This window comes from Castor canadensis, chromosome 1 (genome assembly GCF_047511655.1).
Source record: "Castor canadensis chromosome 1, mCasCan1.hap1v2, whole genome shotgun sequence".
Lineage (NCBI taxonomy): Eukaryota > Metazoa > Chordata > Mammalia > Rodentia > Castoridae > Castor > Castor canadensis.
Genome location: NC_133386.1, coordinates 94,659,868 through 94,672,973, shown reverse-complemented (window position 1 = coordinate 94,672,973; position 13,106 = coordinate 94,659,868). Strand labels below are relative to the sequence as shown.

The following is a 13,106-nucleotide window of genomic DNA, read 5'->3' as shown; positions in this document are numbered from 1 at the left end:
CTCGATATTTGCTTGCTACAATATGCCTGTGGTGGTAGAAATAATTTCTGATTTCTATGAAATTTAACATAAGTGGATATCCAAAGAAAATATATATGGTTTACATGTTGACGTAAGAGTTCTCGTGTATGAAACATTTCTAGAATTTCACATTTCTATATAAATGTTTAATTAATTAAGTCACTATAAGTACCTTATGTTTAATACTAATAGTATGCTAAATAGATAACTACTGAACCTTTTTCCTTAGAAACTTACTCTTTGCTCATTTTAATATAATTAATATGATATTCACTAACTTCTTTTTTAAAACATTGGACTTAACCATTTTTCCCCAACACCTAAATGAAAAATAATGTTAGCTGAGCATGTATTGCATGCCTGTAATTCTGACACTTGAGAGACAGAGGCATGAATCCTGAGTTCCAGGCCAGCCTGGTCTACATAGCAAGTTTCAGGCTAGCCTGGACTACGTAGCAAGAGCCTCTCTCAACAAACCAAAAAAGAAAAAGTAAGTTCATATTCAGTTAGTTTTTCATGTGACTATACATATTTTAGTATCTAATACGTTCCTTTTGCTTTTGTTTAGAATGACACTTTTGCTGATTTTGATAGCATGACTGATCGCCTTTTGGATGAGATAATACAGTATATTCAGATATATAGTCTAACAGTCTCAAAAATAAGGTATTTATATAATGTTGTACAACTTATTTTTATATTTCTATGAATTTCAGATTATCCTTATCTGAAATACAAGAAACTGCAACTCAAAGAGAAAAGAAAAAAATTAACAGTTTCTAAAGAAAGAGCATATTATGTGATTTCATTTATATGAAATGTCTAGAATAAGCAAGTCTATACAGACAGAAAGTAGGTTAGAGGTTGCACATGTTTTACCTGTGCCATAAAAATACTGCTTGTCACAAAACTGTCCAGTTTATCATATGAAGTAACTAGAAGCTAGATAGAAATGAGTAATGTTGGAGAAAATGGAAATGGTAATTACCCTGGTGTGATCATTGTACATTGTATACATGTTCTGAATGATTACATTGTAGCCATAGATAGATAATTATTTACATGTCAATTACAATTTAAAACCTTATTTCCTCAAACTGTCTACTTTGAAATGTGAAGCAAAGACAAAAGGGTACACAGTTTCTCCTAAGTTGTCCTTTGTAGTTACAGTCTTATTATTTTGTTGGAAATCATAACCTAACAAGCAAATGATTTGTGTGTATGCATTATATTACTTTTTAAAATACTTGTTTCTATGCAGTTTCCAATTATAATAGGTAAAATTTTTCTGATAAATGTTATTGATTTAAGCATTTAAATTATATAGTAGGAATCTCCTACATTCTCATATTTTTCCCTTCAAAATATAAATTACATCAATTAAAGTAATGAACCTAATTTTAAAACATTAAAGATTTCCAAATTCCTATATTTCAAATGTATGTATAATGTATCAGCTTTGATTTTTGTATTTAAAACAAATACTGTGCAAGAAATGTCTCTTTTTATTTTTTTTCTTCCTCTTAAAGTTTTATTGGACATTCTTTGGGCAATTTAATAATCCGTTCAGTGCTTACAAGGCCAAGGTTTAAATATTACCTCAGCAAACTTCATACCTTTCTCTCTCTTTCTGGACCTCACCTTGGTACACTCTACAATAGCAGTGCTCTCGTTAATACAGGTAAAAAGTTTTATTGTTCTATAATAAAAATGTGGCATAGGTAGAAATTTTAAATATGGATTTAATATTTTCTGGTTTAATTAGCACAAATTTGTCACATATTTGGAATCTTATGAAACAAAATGTAGCTAATTTTCTGTCTTGCATACATAAAATAAGTTGATAAGTCATTACAGAAAATCAAATAGTCTCATGTTGCAATGGTATTTATCAAAAGTCACAAGAGCATTTTTTCCCCATTTTTCCATTAAATTCTATTTTCAGTAAGTGTTTATTCTCCTATCTATAGATATTTAATATATTATAAAGTTATAAGATATTTTTTATAGAATGTTAATGCTTTGATTTTAGCATGGTAGCAATTAAGAAATACAAAAGTAATTTGTACAGATTGATCAAAATTTTCTACAGAAATTGAAATGAAAATTAAAACCCTAATTTTGATTAATAGTCACACTGAGAAATATCTGGTACTTGATTTGCCTGTTGATTGGCTTGGTTTTTCCCTTAGATTTTTTTTTTAAATGGATCATAGTTTAGTTGATTGATTCCCACTGTGAGAATAAATTAGATATTGTTGCTTCTGTATTATTTTCTGAGTTTCCTATTTTCTTTTTCATCCCTTTTCATTGACAAGCCATACTTACTTATATTGTATCCCATTTCAAATTGGTTATTTCAAGGTACAGTCAGTTCTATATTTATAGTTTCAAAAAGAGAATGAAGCTAGGTGTACTGGTGCATACCTATAATCCCAGCACATGGCAGGCTGAGGATCTCAAGTTCAAGGCCAGACTGAGATATATAGGAAGACTCTCAAAAAACAAAAAGCAAGAGGAAAATGAAATCCTTAAATAACATGAAATATAACCCAGCATGTGATACATTTCTTTCTTCATTAAACTTTTTCCCAGCTCCTTAAAACTGTCAGATTTAATCAATTAAAGAGATTTTTCCCCTTTTCTTCCCATGTTCCCCTGTATAACACTAGAAGCAATGAACACAGAAGTGAGTATTCCACAGTCTTGAAAACCAATGCTGGAAAGATTGAAATTTGATTTAATTTCTGTTAAAATGAAGATCATTTGATAATATAAAGAAGTACAACTAAAAATGAAACGTAATATCCAGCTGTTTTTAGAAAACATTAACCTATTGTTCATTCTAAGAGTCAGTCTACTGTAACTTAGGTGTTGTTATGTATAGAATGAAAACCCAAGGCGTAGGCATTTGTACCTATTACTATTTTTGAAGTTTTTCTCCCTTTGCTTTTTTGTAATTTCATCTTAATATATGTAAAGGTACAATTTCCCCAAATTTTTTTCTATACTATCATGTGTTTCATTACTGATAGGATAGAAATAACAACACCTCTATCAACCACCATTAACCTATAGTTAACCTCTGCTTGTGTACATATGTTAATATTTGCTATCAGAAAGTGGAAATATTTTGCAAATGTATTTTATTAGAATAAAGTTAATTTGGGAGATGTCATTTTTTCAAAGCAAAGTAAATGTTAAGATTAATGACCTTGGCATATGTTACTATGTATTTCCATTTGTATTCACATGTTATACATAACTCTTTAGGTCTCTGGTTTATGCAGAAATGGAAAAAATCAGGTTCTCTTTTGCAACTGACATGCCGAGACCACTCAGACCCTCGCCAAACATTTTTATATAAGCTTAGTAACAAAGCAGGTAAGTATATAGTAACAGTTTTGAGACTATGCACATGAACAACTTTTTCTAAATAAATCTTACCAGCATATCTTCCTGATAATTAAAAAGTATTCTACTGTAATTTCATAGTAATGAAATCACAGAATCTAAAACTAAGCAGTTGTTAGAGTAGTTGTTTAATTTTCTCACATGGTTGTATAAGCTATACAGCTACTTTTGTTGTTATCTTATTGTTGTTCTGGGGATACATCGTGACATTTACAAAAGTTCTTAGAATATATCTTCGTTGAATTCACCCCTCCATCATTCTCCTTTATCCCCTTTTCCCCATTCCTGGAATAGTTTCAACAGGTCTCATTTTTCAGTTTACATACATGTATAAATAATATTTCCACCATATTCACCCTCCTACACCCTTTCTTTATACCCTCTCCCCTCCCACTGGTACTAACCCCCAAACAGGATCTGCTTTACCTTCTTGTTCTCCATTTCGTTTTTAAAAAAATGACATTTTTATCCATTTAAGATAGCTTATACATGGTGTTTCATTGTGACATTTCCGTATATATACGTATTATAATCCTAATTGGTTCATCTCTATTCTTCTCCTTTCTAGCTTAGTCTCCTTCTAATGGTGATTTCAACAGGTTTAAAAATTCTGTATTCATTCTTGTATAAGAAACACATCAACCATATTCACCTTCTTAACTTCTTTTACCTTCACTCTTTTGTATGTGACCTCCCCTAAGCATAACTATTTCCTTTTTCAGGGCTATCAAGCATTTCTAAAAAATGACAGAACCTAAACCATTTTTACTTTTTCTTAAGTTATCCCAACTTAAAAGCTATTTTAGATTCCTTTTTCTCACCCATGTCTCCCACCCCATATCTGCTAAGTTATATGTCCTAAAACATTCAGCTTTCTTAGTAATGAATGAATATTTGTCTTATTTTTCGCTACTGCCTTAGTTCAACCTTCATCACTTTTACATAGATTATTGCTTTTGCTTTTGCCTCCAAACCAGTTACCTACCTCTGTATGTCCTTTCTACTCAGTTTCATTTCCTTGTTAGAGAAAATGAGCTAAAAAATAAATCATGGAATATTGGTTCTGTTTGAAAATCCTTCAAGGTGCTGTATAACATTCAGGATGAAGTTTAGATTCTGTGGGTAAGAGCATGAGGCCCATTAATAGTCTGGTTCCTAAATTTATCTTTTCCCCTTTTTTATTTGAGGAAAGCCTCTCCTTGTAGGTCTTCCTTTGAAACAGTCTTTTGCTATGCAATGTATCAGTTAATAGCTTTCCTTAATTGAAAACTATTCATTATTTTTAAATGAAGAAAGCACTTTAAAAAGCTAAAATAATTCATGTGATTACTAAAACAATTGAAAACTACTATTTTTTATAGAAGTCCTGTATTGGTATGATAATGCGTTTTTTTGTTTTGTGAACACAGTAGATCTGGCAAAGAAAAGGTTGCAGAAATGTTACTGTTAAAAGTAAATTAACTTTTTGGTTAAGACATTATCATTATAAACATTAAGTAAATTTTATAGCAACTTTTGAACACAAAACTCAAAATTCTACAACAGCTTCAAAAAAATTAAAATATTTAGGAATAAATTTAACGAAGGTGACCAGCCTATACAAAGAAAATTACAAGTCAATAAAGAATGAAATCAGTGAAGACATCAGAAGATGGAAGGACAGCCCATGCTCGTGGATCAACAAAATCAGTAATGTGAAAATGAATTTACTGCCGAAAGCAGTGTATATGTTCAGTTCAATCCCTGTCAAAATTCAGTGTCATTCTTCACTGAGACAGGAAAGTCAATCCTAAAGTTTATATGGAAGCACAAAAGACCTTGCATAGCCAAAGCAATCCTGAGCTAAAAGAACAAAGCTGGAGGTATTACAGTATCTGACTTCAAACTATACTATAGAGCCATGGCAATAAAAATAGTACTGTAGTGGCACAAAAATAGACATGAAGACCAATGGAATAAAATAGGAGACCCTGACACAAACCCACGCAACTGCAGCCATTTAATTTTCAACAAAGGAGCCCAAAGTATGCATTGGTAAAAAGACAGCCTCTTCAGCAAATGGTGCCTGGAAAACTGGATTTCACCTGCAGAAGACTGAAACTAGATCCCAGTGTCTCACTTTGTACTAGCATCAATTCACAATGCATTAAATATCTTAATGTAAGATCTGAAACACTGAAATTAATCCAGGAAAAAATAGAAAACACACTAGACCACAAAGACATAGGTAATAACTTTATGAATAGAACTCTTAATACCTCAGCGTGGAACTAAAAATCTTCCGCACACCAAAGGAAACAGTCACCAGACTTAAGAGACAGCTTATAGAATGGGAACAAAAAGCTTTGCCAGCTATATATCTGACAAAGGATTAATAACCAGAATATACAGGGAGCTCAAAAAACTAACCTCTCAAAGAATCAACCATAAAACATTAAATAAATTTTATAGCAACTTTTGACCACAAAATCCAATGGCATTCTATAATTGCTGATAAAATATAAACATTTACAAATTGTCCAGTATAGTTATGGCATGCTGTATCTCAGCCTTAATAGACAAATGAGATGACATCAGTGTTGAGTAGGCAGGGTATATTGCCACAGGAGAAAGTTGACTCAATGACACTTGTCTTCCATAAATAGGGCTCAAAATAGCCAAACAAGAACCTATTTATTATTAGAATTTTAAAAGTAAAATAAACTTTAAGATCTTCTTAAAAGCATCTGCTTAGATTCTTTTTACCAGCTCTTGGATTCTGACAAATAAAGTATAACTATTAAAGAAGTCTAATACTGTGCTATTATGGCACAATATAATCTTTTTTTCCAGAAGATTACAGAGGTGTTCAATCATAGGTATCATTTTTAGTTTGTAAATAGTATTTATATTTTGTTTTTGAAAATGTGGGAAAGAATTAGCAATAGCTAACATTATCTTAGGAAACAAATTCTTTCAAAAATGTATTTTAAAGGAATACGAATAGTTTAATATTGTTTAGAATGTGTTCAGAAAGCACAGGCTTTCTCATCCTCAACACTATTGAGATCCTGGACTGGAAAGTTCTTTGTTGTCAAGTGTTGGTGTGCGTTGTCATGATGTCCAGCATCATCTCTGGCCCTTTCTCTGTATGCCAGTAGCACACACACCTTTCCATCCCCAATTGTTACAGCCAAAAATGTCTGTACGAGACTGCTAGATGTCCCTCCTGGAGCAAAATCATCAGTTTAAAATTACTTCTTTAGCCATTTCCAGAGAATAAATAAAAGATAACTCAATATGAATTACTTTAAAACTCATATGAATTACTTTAAAACTTAATAGACAGTTGGGGGAAAAAGTGAGTGGATAAAAGTAGTAGGTCAAATTTGCCTTTACATATGTCAGTTACATCAATGCATGTTCCAGCAAAATAATAGTTGTATTTTAATCTTCTTATATTCTTGAAAAGTAAATACTTTAATTTTTTTTTTCTAGTTGCACATCTCATTCTACACATAAGGAAATCTCGTCTCAGTTCTCTGAGTTAAAAGTAACTTTTCAACAAAGAAGTAGCCAGTTCTGGGGCTTAGTAAAGTATTAACCCACAGCCAGTTAACCAGGAATAAAGGCAGGAGCAGAGAAAATGAACCTAGAATATGGCTTCGAAACTAAAGACTCCAGACATTTCTGTTTGCTGGAGTTCAACTCAGATGAAGTATTTACCTAGTTCCTCTGCTGTCACAACTCGGGCCTTTGAGTTTCATATTTGAAAAAATATGATACCTGTTATTGTAATATAAATTAGAGAAATAAAACTTTTTAAAATCTTGATCACTGGGGAATTTATGAAGTAGTTACAATGATCATGTAATCTGGCAAATACATAATTCATACAATACGTAATTGTAGGTGACATGTAACTTTTGTGGATGGGGAAATTATATGAATTGAAGTAAAATAGTATTGTCAGGGATAGAGTTTTGAAAAATATATATCCCTTTGTAAAATTTAAGGATGGCACTGGAATTTTTTTCTATAAGCAAAGGATATGTTTTCTGACACATACATATATACATACATACACATGTGTGTATACATATGTGTGTTTGTATACATACATATACACACATACATATATGCCTTAATTATATTTTCATAAGATATAAAACCTCAACACATTCTATTGGAATTACAGATATAGTTCATTCTGTTTATGGAAAACATGTGTCCTACAACCTAATTAGAAAAGCCATTTCTCACTGGCATATAATCAAATAAAATGTAATTTTGGTCACAAAAAGTTAGGGTTCATATTTTCTTTGGTTCTCTAGATACTTTTCTCCCCTGGGGTCATCATATAACTTAATAAGTTCTAAAATTGAAGAAATACCTTTCTCCTTATACAATGGAAAAAAGACAAGTCATTTTTAGAGAAAAGAGCTCATATGGAGGTTTGAATCTAGAAATCAATTTTCTTAAAGCTATGCTTGCCCATCCACACCATGGGGAGACTTAGATTATCCACTGGTTAAATGCATACCAGCTTGAAGACCTTTGCACTAGGATGTATAGATGATCCCAAAGTACTGCTAATGATGTTGAAGACATGAGTGGCCAAATTATACCAAAAGTAGAATGAATTTGTTTCATGGAATGTCAGGGAAAAATCAAATTTTTGTAATATTTTTATGAAATATTAGATATGCATGTGAAATTCGTATTATTTCACTTAACACCCTAGAATTGTACTTTTTCAAAATGTCACCCCAAAGTATAATCTCATTAGATAAAATGAATAGCCTTGTTTTTAGCATAGATAGTAACATCAAAATCACCTGCCTTTGTGTAGGTCCATTCTTCTCCAGATTGCGGTCTTGAGTTCTAGAGGAAAAAGGGAGTTTCTAAGTCCTCCTGTATTTGAAATCCATACTGTTCCCCACAGTTGGCCTGTCTCTAAATATCTGAGCTTCTGTGGGCATAAAGTAACAAAATGTTAATCTGGAACATTCCAGAACAAAGCTCCATATCTACACACCCCAATTCTTATTTAATAATCACTTAAAATTTTATATACTAGTCAAGCCAAGTAGTTCATTAGAACATTACTGATACTAGAGAGGTTAAGAATATGATTACATGGTGAAGAAAGGTGAATATGGTGCAAATACTGTGTACACATGTATGTAAATGGAAAATGGAATCTGTTGAAACTTCCAGGAATGGAGGGAGAGGACATAGAAGGTGAATTCAAGTATGATATATTTGATATATTATAAGAAGTTTTGTAAATGCCACAGTGTGCCCCCACCCAGCACAACAATTAAAAAAAAAATGTGATTTCAGTACATAAATGAGTTAACAAAGTAACTTAAAGAAAAAGACTTAAATGATTTTACATAAGTGTTTTTATGGAAGAGTGTAATTTTGTTTCTTTGGAAATGTCCCTAAATACTAAAACAAATACTCTTTGGAATGTAAGGAATGTCATCATATACTTCCTGTAGAACCTCAGACCACCATATCTAATTTCTTCCCTCCCTCCACATCACAGTCCTTGCTCTCCCTCAGTGCAAACACACATTTCTTCTATCACAAAGACTACATAAAATGAAACTGGCTTTTTGTAGAGAATATATAGTAATTTAAAGAAAGGATCCATAAGATGTTTTAAAGGTCATAAACTTACTACTACTGAGGAAATAAATATTTGGTTACTTAATATGATAAACTTTAAATTGGATTAATTATTGCATTATACTTCATTATTTTCTGTTCTTAGGGCTGCATTACTTCAAAAATGTTGTGCTGGTGGGATCGCTGCAGGATCGTTATGTTCCTTATCATTCTGCCCGCATTGAAATGTGTAAAACAGCTTTAAAGGACAAGCAGTCGGGTAATGAAGTAAATCTAATGTCTTTCAAGAAGTTGTATCTGTGTATGTGCTTTTTCCCATCTTTTATATGGTTATTTCTTTCATTTTACCTCCTTTTCCACCTATTAACAGCTGATTTTTATACTCTCAATTCTTTGCTTTTTCTGCATTGTGAAAGTGAAATGGTCATTAAGACGGACTCTATTTTTTTAATTATTTTAATTGGCCTGTATTAATTATACAAAGTGAGGGGTTTCATTGTGATATTTCCATACATGCACTTTGATCATCTTTACCCCCTCTATTATTTCTTATCCTCCCTCCCCAGAACCCCACCCCTTATTGTTTTGTTGCAAAAAATTATAAATGTACCTTTGTAAATTGACCATGCAATATACTTCAATCATATTACCCATCTCCCCCTCCCAACCTGGCACATGTAGGTACTTATTTATTTAGCAAACACTGTACAGTTTGTGATATCAGAATAACTTTTTTTTTTAACTTCTGCTCTAGCCAAGGCTAGAATCCACTTAAGGGACAAATTCAAAAAAGATTTACCCATTAGATAGATAGCTAACACCAGATGAATGTCCTTTGTTTTAACAGTAAGATTCTGTTCCGTGGAGAGGGTGGTGAGCCTATGTGGAATTTAATGAATAAATATTTGGACTTCTTCCTATGTAAACATAATTAAAAACAGCATGGAACCACTGGGTGCCTGTGGCTCACACCTGGAATCCTAGCTCCTTGGGAGGCTGAGGTCCCTTGAATCGAGGTTCAAGGCCAGCCCAGACAAATAGTTCATAAGACCCCATCTCCAAAATAACCACAGCAAAATGGGCTGGAGGTGTGGCTCAAGCAAATGCAAAGCCCTGAGTTCAAACCCCAATCCCACCCAAAAAAAAAAAAAAAAAAAGTAGCATGGAACCAGAAATCCAATATGACTCATAATGAAAACTAAGAAGAGAGGTGAGAGTAAAAAGGTTTTTGTTTGTTTGTTTTACGGAGTTGTGTGATACTAATGTTTCTCTTAAATACCTCTCTCCTCTTGCCCTGGTTGTGCTTCTGTATATTCTTACCTTCTCGTCATTCCTCAGGACTGCATCCTACCTCTCTCTCTGCTGAAATGTAAAATCTACCTCTCTGAAATTCACTGGTTCCATGGAAATGTTAGTACTCATCTATTAGTGATAGGTAGTACTTAAGCATTAAAACATTGTTTTGCCCCTTATGGGGCAATTTGTACATTTTTGTGTATATGTATATTAATCTTTATTTTTCATGCTTAGCATAATCTATTTAACTCCATTCTAAGAATTAACAAAAAAAAAAAAGGGAGAGAGAAGTACAACGTTGAATTAGAAGTAGAACTAAGTATTAAATAAAACTACAACTTAGAAGAGGAATCCTATTGTTTTGTGAGCCAAGTTCACACTGTTCTTCTAACTATAGGAAGTTGCTCTTCCTTCTGAAAATATTTTAGAAATGCTAACTGCCATAGAAACAGTTTTAAAGTACTTGCTATAGACTATAAAGTTGTTTGTTTTGCCTTGTCAAAATGTTTTAAAGCTGGGCACAGTGGTGGAAGCCTGTATCCTAGCTAGTTGAGAGGGGGAAACCAGGAGGATTTCAGTTCCAGACCAGCCCGAGGAAAAAGTTCTTGAGATCCTGGGTCAACCAGTGGCTTGGCAGAGTAGTGCAAGCCTGTCATACTGTCTATGTGGGGAAGCACAAATAGTAGGATCACAGTTCAGGCTAACCTGAGCATAAAGCAAGACCCTATCTCAGCCAACACAAAAAGGACTGAAAGAGTGGCTCAGAGTGTCAAGAGTGTCTGACTGGCAAATCCAAGGCCCTGAGTTCAACCTCAAGTACCACTTTAAAAAAAGAAAAATATATGTATTTCACTATGGTTGGTTTATTTTCATAATGCTGTAATGAATTACAAATGACTTAATTTTGAAGGAAACTATTTTCTTTGTTATATACATTGCTTTGAGTTAAAAATAGCAAATTGACAAAAACAGTATATAATAAATGGTTATTTTTACTTTGATAATGTGATTACTTATATTTTCTATAAAAAGATCAAAGAAGATAGCTGAAGAAAAATGAAACTCTAAAGATAATTTTTCTGCTTTGTATAGAAATAATGTAACTAAATTTTATAAACTACATAAAAGTTGACATAGAATTTTTTTCTCACTTACGTAAATAGTTTTCCTTTTATCTGTTTGTTCTATAGGACAGATCTATTCAGAAATGATCCACAATTTGCTTCGCCCGGTTCTACAAAGCAAAGACTGTAATTTGGTTCGATACAATGTCATCAATGCATTGCCCAATACAGCTGATTCACTCATTGGGAGAGCTGCACATATAGCTGTTCTTGATTCGGAAATATTTTTAGAGAAATTCTTTCTGGTTGCTGCCCTCAAATATTTCCAATAGGATAGCAGCATTGTTAGAGACTTGACAATTACCTCATTCATCAATGATTTAAATAGTGTATTATAGTTAAATGTAGATGCCGATAAGTTCTAAGAAATATTTATACATTTTTATATGGAAGATAATTTATATCATCCATGTGTAGAGCTTTTTAAACATCAACTTTACTTTCTAGGTAATGTGGCTGTGCAATATTTTTTAATTTTATCTTTTTACTTTTCTATTACTTTTTCATATGTTTTGCTACCTAATATTTCAGTGAAACTTTAAGTCCAAATGTATGTCTGATTGTTTATTATTGGCTTTCCATAATCCTTACATCAGACTACACCTGATTAGAGGCTGTTATTGCTAGAATAGCACGGGATTTTAAATTTTCTAATTTTGGGGTATTAGCTAGCTGACTATAAATTTTACTGTTAACATTTTACTGTGTTTTAACTGGAAATAAAATTATGGCTGCTAAAATATATTTTTGAATTTTACTTCTTTAATCCTAAAATACACATTTATCATTTGATCAAACCAGGTAGCTCACACATGGCAATGTTATCAAAGTTTTCTATAAAGTTATTACTGTTGCTATTAAACATATCATGCCTATTAAAATATATTTTCTACTGTTGATTTCACATTATTTCTCATATTGACTTTATTACTGGAACTTTTCATGTTCATGTTAGCAGCATATGAAGATTTTAGAATGCCCTCTGCCTTGATTTGGTTGGAATTTTGCTAAATTTGATGTTGCTTGAACTTTCTGACTATATTTCTTTAACTTTTTTCATGAACATCCTTGTATGTACATAATAACTAAATATTGAAATTTATGGGATACTTTTATGAATTTAGATAATTTTTAAATATTGTTAAAATATTGATCTAAAGAGTAATGTAAGTAAAATAATTAATGTTAAATGGAAAAAATAATTTACATGTTTGGTGACACAGATGCAAATGTTTTTGATATATGGAGATGTTAAGTCTTTTGACTTTACTAAAGGTGCTGAATAGCATAAAATTCACTATTTTCTTTTCCTGTTTTACTTGTGAAAGTAATAATGCACTAAGGGTGAATGGAAGGTCTGTTTGCATTCGCCAGTTGTAATGGACAAAAGGTTTTGTAAGTATGCATTGTATAATTAATGCATGTTTATTTTTAGCATCGTGTTAATTGCCTCTGATGTTAATAAATGAACAAATGCCTTTCAGGAGAAATAACTAAAACGTGTATAATTCATTGCTTATTCTTAGAATGCTAGAGTACAGTCACTCACTACAGAATGAAGTTCAGCCAACTGAAGTGCATGTACTATGGTATATGCTATAGTCTCTCTGTGTAGTAGGCTGTACCATGTAGGTT

General features: G+C 32.1%; 1 protein-coding gene across 18 annotated transcripts in view; it reads left to right on the top strand.

Moving 5' to 3' along the window:
• Fam135a (family with sequence similarity 135 member A) overlaps positions 1 to 12,970 on the top strand; it is a 105,460-nt gene extending 92,490 nt beyond the window's left edge. For all 18 annotated transcript variants that reach the window (XM_074080329.1, XM_074080299.1, XM_074080312.1 and 15 more), the window contains 5 exons: positions 590 to 687; positions 1,551 to 1,702; positions 3,295 to 3,405; positions 9,197 to 9,310; positions 11,538 to 12,970. In XM_074080329.1, the coding sequence (XP_073936430.1) occupies positions 590 to 687; positions 1,551 to 1,702; positions 3,295 to 3,405; positions 9,197 to 9,310; positions 11,538 to 11,743 (681 nt within the window). In that variant the 3' untranslated portion in view covers positions 11,744 to 12,970. The remainder of the gene's footprint in view (positions 1 to 589; positions 688 to 1,550; positions 1,703 to 3,294; positions 3,406 to 9,196; positions 9,311 to 11,537) is intronic.
• The last annotated feature ends 136 nt before the right edge of the window (positions 12,971 to 13,106 follow it).